The sequence below is a fragment of the Corvus cornix genome, chromosome 17, assembly GCF_000738735.6.
Source record: "Corvus cornix cornix isolate S_Up_H32 chromosome 17, ASM73873v5, whole genome shotgun sequence".
Lineage (NCBI taxonomy): Eukaryota > Metazoa > Chordata > Aves > Passeriformes > Corvidae > Corvus > Corvus cornix.
In genome coordinates this window covers 3,901,743-3,918,962 of record NC_046346.1, presented here as the reverse complement: position 1 = coordinate 3,918,962, position 17,220 = coordinate 3,901,743, and the positions used below count along the sequence as shown (strand labels likewise).

Here is a 17,220-nt window from a genome sequence, read left to right as displayed (position 1 = left end):
ATCCTGCAGAAGAGCCCCAGGTAACGCAGCCCCATAACTTTTCCCAACCTGCCTGTGCCATCTCCAAGAAGAAAGGAAATTAATGAGCCTGAAATAGAAATTAAAGTCCTGAAATAGAGGGGGAAATGCCAACACTGCTCCCTCCCCGCTGCCCACGCAGACCGGGGAAGCGACGGCAGGAGATGAGCAGGGACCTGCGGGTGGGTGTGAGACACCAAACCCTGCCTGGCTGAGGGAATATTTCAGCTCTGAAAGAGGAGTTTCCCCATCACCCCACAGACAAAAATGCCACTCAGGATTTCCCTGCTGGCGTTTCCCCACCGGGCTGTGTTTTGCAGCAGACGGAGCTGCCAGCGATGGGGCCTGCTGTGCCCCCGCTTTCCAGGAACGGTGCCTGAGCATGGAGAGGCAGAGCAGCCCCTGATCCACCTCCTGCTCATGGCTGCTGCCAGCCAGTGCTTGCCCCTGGGGGTTTCATCCCACTCTGCCCAGTGCAGGAGAGGGCAAGGGGTGAAAGCATCCGTGGGCCCAGAGCTGGGATATGTGAGCATGGCTGGGAAATGTGAAAATGGGGATGCTGGAGACCAATTCCCAATGTGACTCCTGGCAGTTTGAGTTCCCACAGGGAAGCACTAACGTCTCCTGTCCTGCACTAATGCCCCAGCCATGACCTGAGGGCTGGGGACACCCTGATGTGCCAGTTACCAACTGGTACCTCACCGTGACACAACTGCCAGGACTTGCTGTCACCCAGCAGCCTCCAGAGAGCTCGTAGAAGTTGTTAAAAACCCAACCAACCAAATAAAAACCCCCAGCACTAACACATTGCACAGCCCTCTTAAAAATTATTTCCCTTTTCTGCAAAAAACAGGAATATGACAAGCAAGCAGAGGTCCCTGAGCGACCCAGGCCAGGGCATTCCCCGTGCCCGCTCCCAGCCGATGCCCAGAGCAGGGAGGGAAGCAGGGAAACCTCCACCTGTGTCGGGCAAACCCCGAGGATCCCCCGCGCTGCACCAGGGGCCGCAGGGAAATCCAGCACCAGATCGCACTGCTGAGCAGGAATGGAGATCTCCTGCCGCAAGCCCGGAGAAATCTGCTGCTTAGGAATCGAGCTGAAGGAGAATAAAGCACCCAGGCGCTGCTTCACCCGCTGCATCCCGGGCTCCAGCCACCTCCCCGCCCGGCTGCCCTCCTCCCTCCTCCCAGGAATGCTGCAGGAGGCACCTGCGCTTTCGGGGCGCGCTGCCCACCCCCGGCACACCCCGGCAGCTCCGCAGTGGCCGTCATAGGTATCCTCATTATCCTCATTAGTGCAGCAACACCGCCGATCCTGGCAAAGCCCCCCGGGGTGTTTCTAAATGTAGGAGGCTCCCTGCAAGTCCCCTGTGCCTGCAGGGACACTCAGGATGCTGGGCTGGGGCTCCCCACCCTGCCAGGATCCAACACACCGCCCTGCAGGAAAGTACTGCCTCCTCTAAGGGAACTGGGCTCGTTTCTGTGCTGTCATTTCACCTCTTTAAACACACACATAATGCTGAGGAGAAGGTAACAGTGATTGTGACAGATCAGTTGGTGGCCATCGAGAAAATCCAGATTTAAGGCTCCTGCAGTGACACTACACACCCTGAGCACACACAGCAAGAGCTGGGCTTTCCCTGCTCCAAAAATCAAAGCAAGTTTTGCCTCAAATTTTAACAGCACCTGGATCACACCCAAAACCCTTACACAGGTGCAACACCGACCGCTCACCGCCCACCAGCCCTAAAAAGCATTGCCCTTGATTTTTGGGTTCTCCAGTAGCTTTATCCCACGGTCCCTCATGCACAGTCACATTCGGGGGGTCTTTCTGTGGGGGGCAGAGTTACGGCAGCAAGGGGAGCCCTCAGCAGGAATCCCCTGACCCACATTGGGAAAGCTCTGCCTCAATGCTGCAATCGACACCAGTTTTTGCATCGTGAACCAAACCCTGCAGCCGCAGCAGAGCGAGAGGGCAGGACCGATGCCCACGGACGGTGACACCAGGCAGGGCAGCCACCAAGGTGTGTGAAGGCAGAGCTGCCTCCCAGGCTTTCACACCCGCCAGCCACTCCAGGGCAGCAGAGCCAGGACACGCACAGCAAACACTCCCTTTCGCATCGAGCTACAACACGACTCTTACTGCACACAGAAAGGCTTCCCCTCCCTCCCAAACCCCTGCTTTCGTTTTGGTGCCCTGGATTTGGCAAGCGCCACTGTCTGCCTCAAAATACACCAGAGAGGAAACAGTCACATCTGGAGGCGGTGCCAGCTCTTGGCATCGTCAACTTTGCCAGAAGTTCACCACCCCCGGATGGTGCCGGGGTGGGGTCACAGCACCTCTCTGCCCCTCACACACCCACCGTGTCCCCGAGCCGGCCCCGGGCTGGCAGCTCCCTTGCCTTGTACTTACATCGTCATCCTGCACGCTCAGGGGGATATCCAACATGCACATCTGCACAGGCTGCACCAGAGCCTTCTGCACGTTGAACAAAGGTTTTGCCTCCATCTTCCCGGGGATGGAGGGGCTGCTCATCCTCCTCTCTCTCCTCCGCCGCTCCTCTCCCAGGAGCAGGTCCAGCCCAGGCGGCGAAACCGATTGGAGATCTCTCTCCCCGTCCAATTTTGTCAGCGCATCTTGCCAACAGCTGCTGCTTCTGCCGCTCCTACGAGGTCTTGTTTCCTCCCTCGCGAATCAAAGAGCGGCGAGGAGCTGCACCGGGAGCTGAGCGTGCGCGCGTGTGAGCGAGTGCGCCTGTGTGCGTGCGTGTGTGCAGCCGCCGCCGCTCCCGAGGCTGGGGAAGCAGCCTCTGGCCAGCCTGCCCCGGCTCCCTGCCGGCCCCCAGCTTCTCCTTTTTCTCGGGATAACCTCGGTGCTGGCTCCGGCTGCTGCTCCGGCCCCGCCGGGAGCTCCCCAGCCTCATCGACATGCGTGGCACTCGCCAAGCCCGCGCATTGTCTTGGAGACACACAACAGGTCCTGCCTGCTGTTGGTTTCTGATTATGATCAGACCGCGTCTGCAGCACTTACAGCATTTCCCTCTGGCTGTTGTGACAGGCAAACAGGCAGAGCTGGAAGGATGAGGGGGTGTGAAACAGGGGGAGCATGAATGGTCGGAGCTGGAGCCTCCGCTTTTCTTCCCATCTCTTCTCCCATCCCTGTTTTCCATTGTCAGAGGCAGTTTCAGCTCAACGCCTTCCTGTACTCCAAGGACCACAGTGAGGCTTAAATAATTCACATCCACAGAGTGCTCGGGGACCTTATGGCGCTGGGAATGCAGCATGGCACTGACGACCACCTCGTTTGTAGGACAATTGTGCATGGAAAGTTTTGCCCAGGTGAGCATTCCCGGCTGCCTTTCCCACCAGAGCACCTGCGAATCCAAACCGGAGCTCTGCTAAAGGAAGTATGGCACAAAATGGGGTGGGTTTGCTATCAAAAGCACCTTCCTACAGAATTTTCACCAACAGTAGCAGTGAAATGGGAGTCTCGACGTGGAGCAACTCATGTATCACCTGCAGACATGGATCACACGGAGGTTACTGCTCTCACAAACAAGAGTGAACCTGGGGCCAAGTCCATGAGCCATCACCTCACCCTCAGCAGCTGCAGAGCCCAGGCTCAGTGACAGGGGTGACACCCAGGGGTGTCTCTTCCCAGCGGGGGCAGCATTAGAGAAGCACTTTGGTGGGTTCATCTCTTCACACCCAACCAGGGGGGCCCCTGGGGCCAGCTATGTACCCAACAGAGGGGCCGGGGCGAAAGGCCAATGGAAATCCCCACTGCCCTCAAACAAACAGGAGTTTATGTCCTTACAGCTGCCCTTCTAGCTGGGCCCGGCAGGAGCGACATAAATAGGGAGAACAGACCCTGCTCCAGGCAGGCGCTTTTGGGTGGTTTTGTGGGTGCTACTTTGAGGAGTCTCTTGCAGGGCAAAGGTCTGGGACCGTGCAGACTTTTCCCGGTTTTCCCAAACGCAGCCGCTGCCCGAGGCCACAAGCGCAGCTCGCAGCACGCCCGGGTGTCGGAGCAGAGCCGAGGAGCCCCGCTGAGCCAGGCATTCCTGCGGCGTTAGGTAAGCTGGGCTTGGCGAGCCCCGCTCAGCGCCAAGCCAGCGCCGGGCTGACTCATCCGCGGAGGAGCCAGAGCCAAGACGCCGGGGTTAGAGGGGTCTCACACACACACACGGACCCTCCGTGCCACTTCCCAGCCGGGGCAGAGTGTGGGACTGGAGCGGGGTCTGGCCCATCATTCCCGGGAGAAATGCAAGGATGAGAACACCAGCCCGTACATGCTGCAGGAATGGGAGCTAATGGGCAAGCCTGGAACGGGACCAAATAGGGATAAACCCACCATAAATTAAGTTTTAACTGGAAATTAGGCAGATTTTTTTATCCACCATATGGCTGAGATGAGCAGCACTGCAGCAGCCCCAGGAACGGATTTGCAGGGGAGGAGAGAGGGGAGATCACAGCTGGAGCACGTGGACAAGGCAAAATTTCCAGGGCCATGCCCCAGCTGCTGACTGATAGAATTTTGGCAACTCTTTTCATGCCACAGAGGCAGTGCCACAGCCCTGGAAACTCCCTGGCACAGGCAGTCTGTCCTGCTCCTTCATGATTCCCTGGTGACTCAATGCAAAGCGCATTCCCATGGAGGACTGTCCCATATTTCACCAGCACCAAACCCTGCCCTCAGCACAGGCAGTGCCCACAGCTCTGGCTCCAGGAAAGGTGATTCAAACCTGTGCTTCAGCCCCAGCTCAGGTTACTCACCTGCCTGCAACAACCGGTCAGCAGAGCTCGGCTTTCCAACAACAACTTTCCAGTAACAAGCTGGGCTTGTTCAGCTGAGATTGCAGCTTCCAAACATCCTGAGAAGGACACAGATTTCACACTCAAGTGCCAAAATTTCCAAGGGCTACCATTCCCAGGAACTCATCAACCTGTTCAGCAGCTGATCTGTACCACAGGAATTGGAATCTCTGCAGAGGAGGTGTGCAGGTGTGGGAGTCTCATCACCTGCTGGTGCCCTGGTTTCCGGGGCTTCCCTGGACTTCAAGGGCTAGGGACAGACTCAGAGGTTGCCACCCCAGAGCACACAACTCTGGCAGGGGCTCAGTCTGCTCTGCTGGTCCCCAGAGCCCAGTGACATCCCACCTGGCAGCCATAAAGATGCCAAAAGGGACAATCCTTCTGGAAAAGTCACAAACCACATGGGCAGACTGTGAAACAAAGCAAAACTCCAAGTGCAAGGAGGGACACTAGGCAAAGCAGCAGCAGCAGAGGTTGGACAAAAGAAGAGATGCTCCAGAGAACCATCTCAAACCAACAGGAATGGGACACGGTGGATTGACGGGACATGGGAGCTGCTGTGCATGGACTGCTTCGGTCAAAGGTAGCCAGCCAGATATTGTGGGCATTCACCTAGCCCCAGACATGGTGTGAAACCTTCCCCTCCTCTTCTGGGGCCAGCTCATGCATGTCCACCCACCAGTGTGCCTGGCCACCTGCCTCAGCCACCGGGGAAGGTAACGGTCCCTCAGCAGAAACCGCCAGGGTGGCTTTGAACCCTTTCCCACTGGGAGATCTGCAGCAGAAATACAAAGCAAAGAATCCCCCACCGTCAAACCAGCCCAGACAGGATGATCCTACGCAGATTTCTAAATGACAGCTTCATCCTCCTGCTCCTCCAGTCTGGCTGACGTGAGTGGAAACCGTGCTACGATCCCAGCTCTGCCGGCAACAGCAGCCGAGCACCGAAACCATCCCTGTGCACGGAGCCATCCCCACTGGCACAGGACTGAGCTGCTGCTGGAGCCCCACAGCAGCGTGGGCCAGCCTTGCCTGGGTGAAGGAGGAATCTCCTCCTGGTATTGCCTCTGGAGGACAGGGAAGCCCCAGCACAGCCAGTGATGTTTCCCTGCTTCATTTTGCACTGGAGCTTTATTGTTGCAGCTCCAGCTGAGCAGATAAAGCCCATCATGAGACCTCAGTGCTTAGCAACCATTACTGGGAAAATGCTGTTTTCCAGTAAGAGTCTTGGCAGGAACAGAGCAACTGCAGGGCAAATTCATTGTAATTCCTGTGCTGGGTGCATCCTGCCCCCAACTGCTCCGCTGCTGCCTCAGGGAGAGACCAGCTCCTGCACTGGGAAGTGCATCCCCTCCTTAAGGTTCAAACAGCCTCTGTCACCTTGCAAAAACATCATTTTGAGCACACCACGACTGAACCTCTGCACAGGTGAATGCAGCTTTCAGGGACAAACTCATGCACAGGAGGATTGCTGCAATGGTGTGAACATTTGGGATGCTCCAAAAACCAGCGGCCAACCTCTCCCATGATGCTGGGAATTCCTTGCACCCAGTGACTCACAAAAGCCCCCCTAAGGAAGACTGACTCCAGTGCTTGATTTCAAGCATCAAAGACCTCCACAAAATGAAAGAAATTCCCCAGGAGTAACAATGGCGAGTTTGTTTTTCGAAGGAAATTGCAACTCCATGCCCAAACATCACAGCATCCTGCGCCAGAGCGCGGTACTCGAGAGAAATAACACGAAACCAGCTGGTTTATTTTCACTGTGCGAGGCTGACAGAAAGGCAAAGGGGAAAGAAAGCAGCATGACGAGTAAATGGCAAATGGAAAATCCCAATAGCTCTTCCCCTTTGACACTTCTCGGTAACAGAAAGAGGGAACCTGGTTTCAAAACCACGGAAATCCCAACCCAACAGCGTTTCTCTGGAGAATTGTGGCATTTACAGAAGGCCTGTGGGTAGATTTAGAGAGGCAGGTATGGGCACAGATATGGAGATGGAACCTGGTGGGACTTCCAGGAGACCATGAGCAGGTAGGATACCTATTTCCCAGGGAAAATCAAAGGCACCTCGGCACCTAAGAGGAATCTCAAATGGGATAGACAGAAGCACCCACGATGTCTTGTCCCAAACTAGTTGTGGGAATAAATCCCATTGATTTGAATCTGCACCCTTGTTTTCAGGCATTTATTTGGAGAAGCCACTGTCATTCCCTCGAAGTCGCTCCTGAGAGCAGGCACAGCCTGTGCCGCACCTCACGCCTCTGGAAAGCCCGTCTGGCATTCGGCATCCTGAATAAATTCCCATGCTCCCCAGAATAGACACGTATGCAAAATTAATTCACAATCAAGCCCGTGCGAAGCATGAGACGGCCTTTTAATAGGTGCAGAGCAGCAATTACCAGCATGGAGTGAAAGCCAACAAGCATTAAAGGAGGGGTGGGGGGAAACCAATTAGTTTCCTTGGGATTCCTCCACACATTTGCCACTTGAGGGATTTCCATTTCCACGCTCGCCTGGGGGCTGACAGTGCACCCCGGGAGCCAGCGTGTCCCCGTGGGGAGGGGGATGCATCCCCACGGCCTCCTCTGTCGTGGTCCCCGGGATGCAGCTGTGCTGGACCGGTCTCCATGGAGACTGTCACCGCAGCAACGGGGACCTGCCGTGCTCCTGGGGCTGGGGAGGAAGCACAGGGGACCAGGAGTACCGCTCCCACCTAGGAAAGGGAACACCGGCTACCCACACGGCTCCTTCCTGCTTCCCAGACCGTTCCCCTGCACCGGCAGGGAATCCTGCCTGCGATCCAGCAGCCTCAGCCCCTGCCTGAGATCAGTCCCAGGGGAGCTGGGAATATCGAGCTGTCACGGTGGGTACGGCACCGGGAGGGGGCCGTGCTCGGGGCTGTCATGGCAACAGTTTATTGAGTTTCCATAACCTCCCTTCCTGCGGAGGTGGGGACAGAGCCCGGGATGGGAACACCGCTGCAGCAGCCCCCGGGTGGGCAGAGCTGCTCCAGGAGGGGATTCCTGCCCTTCCACCACGACACAGCCATTCCAGAACCGCTCACACGTGGGGTGGGGAAGGACCTCGCGTCCCCGGGCAGATCCCCGCTCCCTCCTGCCCCCCGTTCCACCCCACTGCCGGAGGGAAGGAGGAGGACAGGACCACACGACTCCCTGCAGTCCGTGGCTGGTCCCACCACCCCTTCTTGGTTCACCCCAAAACTGTTTCCCACCAGATGAAACCCTTTCGATGACACCTCCGCGGCGTCCCCACCCCACGTGCACCACGAGAGGGAGACCCGGGCGTGGCTGTACTGCCGGGAAATCCCTGGCATAGGGCCCACACGTGTTTGTGCCTGGATTGCTGGGCTGTCTGTGTCCCTGCACGGCTGCCCCCCTGCCCAGGCTGGGCACACACGCCAGGCTTTGGAGCTGGCGCTGCACAGATGTGGGACGATGCCACAAACTGCCACGTGCCCATCGCTGTCCCCTGCAGCTCCAAACCTAAGGAAAAGCCTCATCATTTCCCAGAACACCTGCCTGACAGGGGAGCCTGCAGCACCGGCAGATTGGGGCCAAGAATAAGCTCCCAAATGTCAGCACATCCTGTCCCCTCCAGGGCCAGCTCTGGACACTGACCTTGCAGGGACCAGCAGGCTCAGCTGTCCCCACACCAGCCCAGCAGCAGGACCAGGTGCTTCCCACTGCAAATATCTTTGCTGGAGAAGAGAAAGAGCCAGGGGAACGGAGAGCTGAGGGTATTAGCAAGCCATGACAATCCCCACTGTTACTAATCACGATTTTTCCACAGGGATTTATTCCACCTGCCAACAGGCCAGAGCAGCAGCCATCTGTGGTGAGACTGCAGCAAGGCCAGGGCATCTCTCTGGGCACATGTCTGCAGGCAATCAGAGCTGGTGCTCAGCACAGCACAGTCTGGAGCATTCGCCAGAGATGGAGCATCCCCTAATTCACCCACTTGGCCGAGCCCCCAGCGCTGGGCAGGGCTGTTCCCTTCAGCACATTTTCCAGGGCTTAGCTGGAGCTTAAACAAACCCAGTGGAGGAGGTTCCAGTCTCCCCAGCCCTGGAGCTTGCTCTCCTCGTGCTGTTTAAAACAGCCCCAGCTCCTCACACGTGCTTTAACCCGCATTACCCATGGCCAAGAGGTTATCTGCAGATCCACACCACTGCTCCCCGTCACTTGGCAGACAGCAAACCCCAGGCTCCAGAGATAAGAGATGTGGCTTTGGCAGCCTGGAGGTTTCCACCCGTACACCCTGAGCCAAAGGCTCTCCCAATCCTCCCTCTTCGTGCCTGTTTTGCAGCCTCCAGGGACTAAAGAAGTCTCCACCATGTGCAGTCCCCTCTCACCATTTTCTTTGGATACCTTCCAATAGCTTTACATCCTTTTTTCCTTATTTCCAGGGGGCCCCACCAGCGCGGGGAACACCACAGAGGAGCAGCACATCCCCCCTTGGGCAGTGCTGCAGCCTCTGGGCACACACCCGGGCGGGGGCTGTGCTGGAAATCGGATGAAGCTCATTCCCAGGGGCCCTCCATTGATTTCCGTTGCCTGACGACAGGAAAGCTTTATAATCCTATTAACTAAACACCCGTTCAAGCAGCACTGGGAAGAGTGCAAAGGGGACTTGTATAAGCAGTCACAGCCACCCTGTGCAGCACCCAGCTCCAGTAAATACTGGATAAATGCCCCAAAAGCAGCGCTGTGACACCCACAGTGGCCAGGGAGGGGTCAGTGGTGGCCACCACAGGGAAAAGTTGGATGCCACCACAAAACACAGGCTCTGGCTGCGGTCACTGAGCCAGGAGACTTTGCACAGGGTGCCCACACAGGCAAACTCACAGGAGCTGGCCCCTGAACTACTGACAAATATCACTGCACCTGGCCCTACTTGTGGGTGTTTGACTGCAAAAGATACACAGCTTGGGCCAAAATATATAAACATTCCGTGGGAGAATGGGAATTTCCTCGCTGCTTTCTAAGGAGAAGGGATACATTTCATCACAAGAGCGCAGCCCTCTCCCCCAGTTAGCATCGGCAGGCAGAGGAGGGGGAAAAAGCCATAAATCGAGCTTGCAGGGGATGTAAAATCCCAATTTCCGAGCCAGTCCCAGGCAGCCAGAGCCATGCTGCATTTCCATGCGAGCGGGAGAAGCCGCCAGGCTCCGCTGAGCTCCAGGGAAACGCTGCTGAGCCGCACGCAGGGACAGGGATTGGAGCAGCCGCGGTCCTGCGGCCACACCTCCCTCCAAGTGCCACATGAGGGGCTGCGCCACCGCGCACAACAGGGCTGGATGCCCGGCCGATGCCTCGTCCGGCTGAAATCCCTGAGGGATCCCTCCAAACGGCAGGTGGGGATATCCGCAGCCTGGGGAGGAGGGTCTGTGCTGCAGCAGGAGGGACGCAAACGCCTTGCCAGCAGCAGAAATGCACCTTCCCCGGGCTGCGGGAGCGTTTAGCAGCCATCTCCCCTTCCTCTGCCTTTAATTAGTTATTCACACAGCACTGCAAAGTGCCAGGGCTGGTATTTCCCAGGATGGGTTATGGATGCAGAGGCACAGGATGGGCTCTTTGTCCGGGGACACGGTGTCACAGCACCGCCAGCAGTGCCACACACGCACTGACAGCACAGGAGGCTGGGCATGGTCTCCTGAACAACCCCTTCCTCCTTTTGGGCTCACCCCAGTGGGGCAAAATCAGCTGCCCTCCACAAGCTCTGGGGAAGGAGAGTGTCCAGTCCTCCCACACCGACACAGGCTCTGCCTTCCAAACCCCCCACCAAGGCACAGTGCTTGCACCAGCCTCGTTATTTTGGTGCCACCGAGGACGGCACAGCCACCAGAAGAGCCTTCCTGTCGCCATGGAAATGCTGAACGGGAGGGTTTGAAGCCTGCTGGGACTTTCAACCTCTGCCAAGAAAAACAGGGCCCTTAAACGAGGGGGAGATTTGTGCTCCCTTTGGCCTGCTGGGCGTGGGGCAGAAAACGTGGGACTTCTCCCAGGGTAAAAACCTCATGGGCTCAGATAAGAACAGTTTAATTAGTGAAAAAAAAAAAAAAAGAAAAATAATGATGATAATGATGATGATGATGATGATGAAAAAGAAAGGGCACCCAGCCCTGCTGCTCCAGCCTCCACACAGGCAGGGCTCAGCCCCATCCCTCAGCTGCTCCTGCCCTGGACCAGCTGCCCTCTCCCAGTGTGCACCCACAGATACCCCACAGCTGGGGCAGCAGCGCCTTTCTGGGCCTGCACAGCCAATGCTTTTGCACACCTCGACCACCGTCACCACCGTGGGAAGCCTCCTCCATCCCCTCCCAGCAGATTCCACCACTGGCTCTGCAGCCGGGGCTGCCCAACCTCCTTGGAGAGGGGCTGGGAGCAGCCAAGGGCTGGCGGTGCTCCTGTTCCCTGTAATTCAGGAACATGGCTGTGCTCCTGTTCCCTGTAATTCAGTCCCCATGAGCAGGGTGTTCCTGCCTGCCCTGGACTTTGCCACGCCACCCTGGCTGCCCTTTGTTGTTTTTGACGCCGGGGATGTCACCTCCCCGGGGAGGTGAAGAGCTGTGTTTGTGTGGGACACGGCCGAGAGGGACAGGCAGGAAACACTCGGTGGGAAATCCGCTGGGGGATGGAGCCAGCGAGGCCGAGGGGCAGGGCGGCTGCTGAAGATTTCAAAGGGACCTCCTGGCTGCACTGAGGGATGACCTCGACCTCCCCATTCCGTGCTGAGGGCTCGCACGGAGCCGGCCGGGCTCCTTCAGGACTTTGCAGGGTTTGATTCCTGCCGCCAGCCCAGGCAGGGAGTGGGAAACAGAGTGGGACTGCATGGGAGAGGGAAGATAAAAACAGACAGCAGATGTCCCGAGAACCCATGAGCCAGACTCGGCTTGCAGGGTGTTATCTGCCCTCACGAGACCAGGCTCACACGGCCACATCCTGAATCCCGGGCACAGCATCACCTCTGGCCGTGCCAGCAACCCGCACATCTCCTCCAGGATGCCAGGAGCGCTTCTCCAGTGATCCCTCCTGACAGCGCTGGCCAGCCCACAGCAATGGCTGCACCACACCTCACTCCTCTCCTCCTCCCTTTCTCTTCTAGACCCTACAGGGAAGTGCAGGGCCTGATCTGGGATGCCTTGACATCCCACATGTTTTGATATCCCAGAGCTCTGCCACCACCTCTAAAGTTTCTGGTTTTCTCCAGATGCCACACAGGGCAGGACAGACCAAGGAAGGGCTTCTCCACCCTCTGACCCATCGGGGCACTGCTGCACCCCTTCCTTCTCCCCCAGCCCCTTCATTCTCCTTCTCCCTTTCTCCCATCTTTGAAACGTCTCTCTAGGCAGGGTGGTGAAGGACCCTGAATTGCAGCTACACCTATTCCAGGGAGCATGTGAGCTTCAGCAGCTCCAAGCACAGGAGCCACAGCAAACCTGGGAGCACGGAGGGGGCTGTAAATCCTTGCAGAGGATGAACTCCCGCTGCACTGTAGGGCCTCGAGGGAGCGGAAACTCTGTGATCCCCCAGCACGCCAGCACCGAGCCGCCTCTGACGTCAGCTCATGTCTACAAACATTGCCTTTGACCCGCGGCCAAGGCGTGCAGCGCAGAGGAATATCAGCGGAGACAGCGAATATCCGCGGAGACACCCGCACAGACCCGCCCCGGGCGCACCCGCGGTGCCTTGGGAGCCAAAAGGTCCCCAGGAAACCCAGCCACTTAAAAATGCAAATCCTCAAGGAAAACAGATGGGTGAACCCCACCGCAGGTCACGCGGGCTGGACTCGGGCGATCCCAGCAGGAAAACCTGTCAACATCTGGAGGCTCCGCCAGCGCATCCCGCGGCAGCCGGCGCCGGGCAGAGAGGGATGGATTTTGTTTGGGAGCACCCAAACAGCTGCCAGCAGCTGCCACTGCCACCCCTGAACGCCAGGGCTGTGACAGTCCAGCCACAGCACGTGGAAAATGCTCCCGTCGTGACACTGGAGGCGCGGATGCGGCAGCCTGGAAAGCGGCACCGGCACCTCTCGCTCCGGGCCCCGGCTGATGGAAAGGTCACGCGTTCCCTGCTGTTTACGGAGCGCTGGGGGAGAGCTGGGGGAGGGCTTGGCTGGTGACACTGGGGACAAGCGCAAAAGGAAGCGGTGGATCAGGGGTTTCTTTTCATAGGAGGGACGCGGTGACTGACACGGCCTCTCCCAGCGGACCCACAGAGGATTTGGGGGCTGGACCAGAGGTGTCCAAGGATGGAGCTGGCTCATGTTACTCATCACCATGAAGACAAGCACGGCTTCTCCTGGGTGAGCGGTGCCCAAACACCGAGCTCTGCTCCCCACAGCGGAGCCCAGCTTGGCGTGCTGGGCTTTCCCAGGGAGCTGGACGCCGGCCCTGTCCACGCTCCCATCACCGCTGACCCTTCCCAGCGCTGAGGAAGCGAAGCCACGGCAACAACTCATAGGGAAAACAACAGTGCCATCTGCTGCACAGCCCCGCTGGGCTCGGGGCAGCCCTGGCCGGCCCTCGCAGGGCTCACACAGCCCGAAGGCCACACCGGGCACAACATATCCCCAGCCAGCGCCGAGCCAGCAGCATCACTGCAAAGGGAAGGCAGCCCCCCAACTGTCCTGATGCCCACTCACAGCTGGACGGCCTCTGGTTTGCACGGAAAGCACAGGACAGCAGGATGAGGAGGCAGAGCAGAACAGAGAACGTCCTGGTGCCCATCTAGTGACTGCAGAGTGTGAAGGATACGGAGGAGGGAACAGGCTCACTTGGCAAAAGCAGGCAAACATTCACCCTCCTCCATCAGCACCCTGGAGCTGAGGCCCATCTTCCAGCCTCTCCACACGCAGGGGGAGGGGGAAGAGGGAAGCAGCCCCGAACACTCACTGGGCCTTGACAAGCTCCTTCACACCATCCTGAGCATCTCCTTCGGAGAGAAATCCCAGATCCTGGCACTAGGCACCGTGCACTCCCCCCACCTGTACTGAATCACCCTGATATCCCAGGGAAACTGCAGGTGGTGGAGGCACCTGGGAGAGCAAGGTCAGCCTGAGGGAGCTGATAGCAGCTCCTCTGCCTCTCCAGGCTCAGCACCCATGTGCAGTTGCCAGTTAACCAGCCCTGCCCCACAAGTGGTGGCAGCTTGGTGGCAGGTGAAGCAGTTTCCCTGCACACACTGCCTGGAAAGCGCGCTGGCATCCTCGTCAGATGGGTTGCTATAGCAATGGGAAAGGTATCAGAAGCAAAATCCATGGTGATGGATAGTGCAGATTGCTTTGGTGATCACCACCTGAGATCAGCAGCCCTGACTGCCCTGATCAGGTCCAGCAACCAGGCACCGTTTAAGGAATGACAGAGTGAAAACACTGTGAGGAGATGCAAAACACAACCCCTGAATAACCAAAGCCCTGAAAAGCTCCTCATTTCTTCACTGAAAGAGTCATCTCTGAGCAAACTGGCCCCGAAGATAATACAGTGCACTGAGCTCGGGGATGTCAGATCCATCATTACAACGTCCCAGAGATTTATTCTGGAGCCTGCAGCAGTCGCTGCATCCTCTGCTCATGTCTGATCAGCCCAGGCACACAGACACAGGCGTGAGTGGGAGCTCCAGATGGAGTGGCTGAGCCATGCCGAGGAGGGACTTTGCATCTCTCCACCTGCTGCCTCCCAGCCCCTGCTGCCAGCTGGACCCTCGCTTGCTGTCACTTGTTGCCAGCTCGCCCCCCTGCCCCTGCAGAGCAACACCAAGAGTTAATTCCGAGCCACTGGAGCCACTTCAGATGCTGGGAGCAGATGAAAGGAAAGACAAAACCAAATCCAGCTCCAGCCTTGCTTGCCTGCACTCGTGCTCTCTGAGTCCTGCCCCCAGCCAGCCCCAAGACCGCTCATCCACCATCTGCTCCCTTCTCCTGCCCAAATGGCCAGAAAGGGAGAGAGGGGATGAGCCTGCTGCTCTGGGAGCTTGGTTCAGGGTGGAAGCCACTTTCTGACCCAGCTCAAGGGCAGGTTTCCGCTTTAAAGGCTAAAATTCACCCTTGCACATGAACCTTTGCTTTCACATGTCAGGACACCTGGAACAACACACCTGCAGCACTTAAAGATGAAAAAAAAATCTCCTTGTTTGCTCAGCTTATTTACTTTGTAACACTCAGTTTTACCAGTTGTTTTTGTGGGTCTTTCCCGTAGCAACCAGGGAGAGAAACATTTACAAGGCATGAAAAACGTAGCTGTACAGCCCTCAGAACTGGCAGGGTGCAGCTGCGGGTGCAGCTGGAAATTCCTCTTAACTGGTAGCCACAAACAACAGGACCTCAATGAATTGCACCCCTTAAAAGGCAGAGTGGCTCATCCTCTTCAGCAGGCAGAATCAGGGCTTTCAACCTCTGCTTTCCACCCACGCAGGATCCTGGGCTTGGAACAAGTATCTCTACGTGCCTCAGTTTACCCACATAAAATATATCTATAAATAAATATATAAAATGGGGTAAGCATAAAAAAGCGACAGGAAGACTAAAGCTGAGACCTTAATGCAAAACATTCCGTAGGATGCAACGTGCATCCCCCAGCCTGGGAGGCTGAGTTCTGGACATCTGTTTCTAGACAACCTTACACCTTTAATTTTCTAGATCTTCCAGCAAGATCAATCTTTCCACTCCATAATGATAGAGAACTCTTGTTCTTGTCCCGTGGCAGGGTCAGGAGCCAAACTCCAGTATTTTGGTTGCCCTTTGCCAAAGGGACATGCCACCATCCATCCAGCACGTGCTGGTGCTGGCACTAGGGCCTGCCTCATACACGTGCCCCCAAGAGAGCTAATTCAGCTTTTGTTTATTAGGCTGGGCCAAGGTGAGGGAGGCCCAGACCAAACAGACCCACAGGGTGCAGGAGGCAGCTCTGGAATGCACATTTTCCAGTCCAAAAATGGATCCCAGCCCACTTCTCCAGCACAGCATCAGCCCTTCCCTTTATTCATCCCTGGTCTCCAAGGAGCCATTGCTGCCCACTTACCTTCCCACCACCCCCACAACGGCAGCAGCACAGACCCCCCTTCCCAGGGCTGGGATCAGGAGGGGAACATCAGAAGAGGAATAGAAAGTAAAAAGTCAGAGGAGCATCAGGACCAAACCGAGAGTCACGTTCTGGTGCCACCCCCAAATTTCATGCCTTTGCTCCATCCTCCCCTGCCCCAAAAGCACCAGTGGGTTTGGGAGTGCAGAGCTTTAGCCCACCTCGGCTCGATTTAGCTTCTGTGGCCTCATAAACACACCAGGAAGAGACAAGGGACCTGCTGATGCCACTTGGCCTGAGCGGTGCCAGGAGAGCTGGCCCCGGCTTGGCACAGCACGTAGCAGCGCCAGCCTGCCAGCAGCATCGCAGCACAGCGGCTGCTGCAGCATCGCAGCGCCTTCAGACCCCGTCCCAAACTGTCTCCCTGTCGTTCCCAATCCTCCACCTCCTCTCCCACCAGCCGCATTTACCCATTAAGCAAACAGAATATAAGAAAAATAAGAAAAAACATTGAAAAACAGACTTCCCCCAGTCCCTCGGCAAAGCTGCTGCTTCTCCTCCGCTGAAGCCCCCGCTGCAGACCAGGGGCGCGGGCTGCTGGCACGTACAGCGTCCCCCGACCCCAACAGGCAGCAAGGGACGAACATCTGCAGCTACAGACCCCCAGCAAGCCCCGCCAGAGCCCCCCGGCTCCCTGGCACGGCGCACGCATCAGTCACTCGCCGCGGACACGCGTGGGCCTCCCTGAGCCCCCTCTAACGAGGGTTCTGGAGGGGACCGAGCCCGGCAACAGCGCACCGGGTCGGGGCAATTCGGGGGGACAAAGCCGGCGGGCGCCCCGCGCACTCACCTGGGTGTCGATCATCATCGTGCCCCGCTCATAGCCCCAGCGCCGCGCCGAGAGCCGCTGGCCCCGCTGCGGGTGCCGGGGCCGCACTCACGGCCCCGCCGCGCTGCCCGGCGGCCGGGGGCGATGCTCCGCGCCGGCCATGGGCCCCCGCCGCTCCCGCGGAGCCGCCAGCGCGGAGCGCCGAGCGCGGCCGGGAGAGCCGAGCGCGGGGCGGGACCGGGGCGGGCGCCGCTACCGGGAGGGCGGGGGCGGCTCCCGGCTCTGCCCGGCCCCGTTCCCGGGAGGGTGGGTGCGCGGCTGCAGCGGGGGCACTCGTGGGCACCTCTCTGGTGCCACCCGCGCCCGTGGGCGCACGCACGGGCACCGCTCCAGGGGCACCCGGGGCACCCCTCCGCACTTCGCGTGTGTTTTCCCCCGGGAGTGGGAGCTGCGGACGCCGCGGGGCTGGCAGGACCTGCGGGAAGGCACCGTGCAGACCCCGCCAGGGAGCAGGTGGTGT

At 58.1% G+C, this 17,220-nt stretch overlaps 1 protein-coding gene across 2 annotated transcripts in view; it reads right to left on the bottom strand.

Annotated features, from left to right (window-relative positions):
• RALGDS (ral guanine nucleotide dissociation stimulator) overlaps positions 1–16,818 on the bottom strand; it is a 55,877-nt gene extending 39,059 nt beyond the window's left edge. The window contains exon 1 of one of the 2 annotated variants that reach the window (XM_039561562.1): positions 16,722–16,818. In XM_039561562.1, coding sequence (XP_039417496.1) covers positions 16,722–16,739 — 18 coding nt within the window. In that variant the 5' untranslated portion in view covers positions 16,740–16,818. Of the gene's footprint in view, positions 1–2,430; positions 2,733–16,721 lie in introns of those variants that run through there. The other variant, XM_010397775.3, reaches the window with a different exon arrangement.
• Positions 16,819–17,220: the final 402 nt, after the last annotated feature.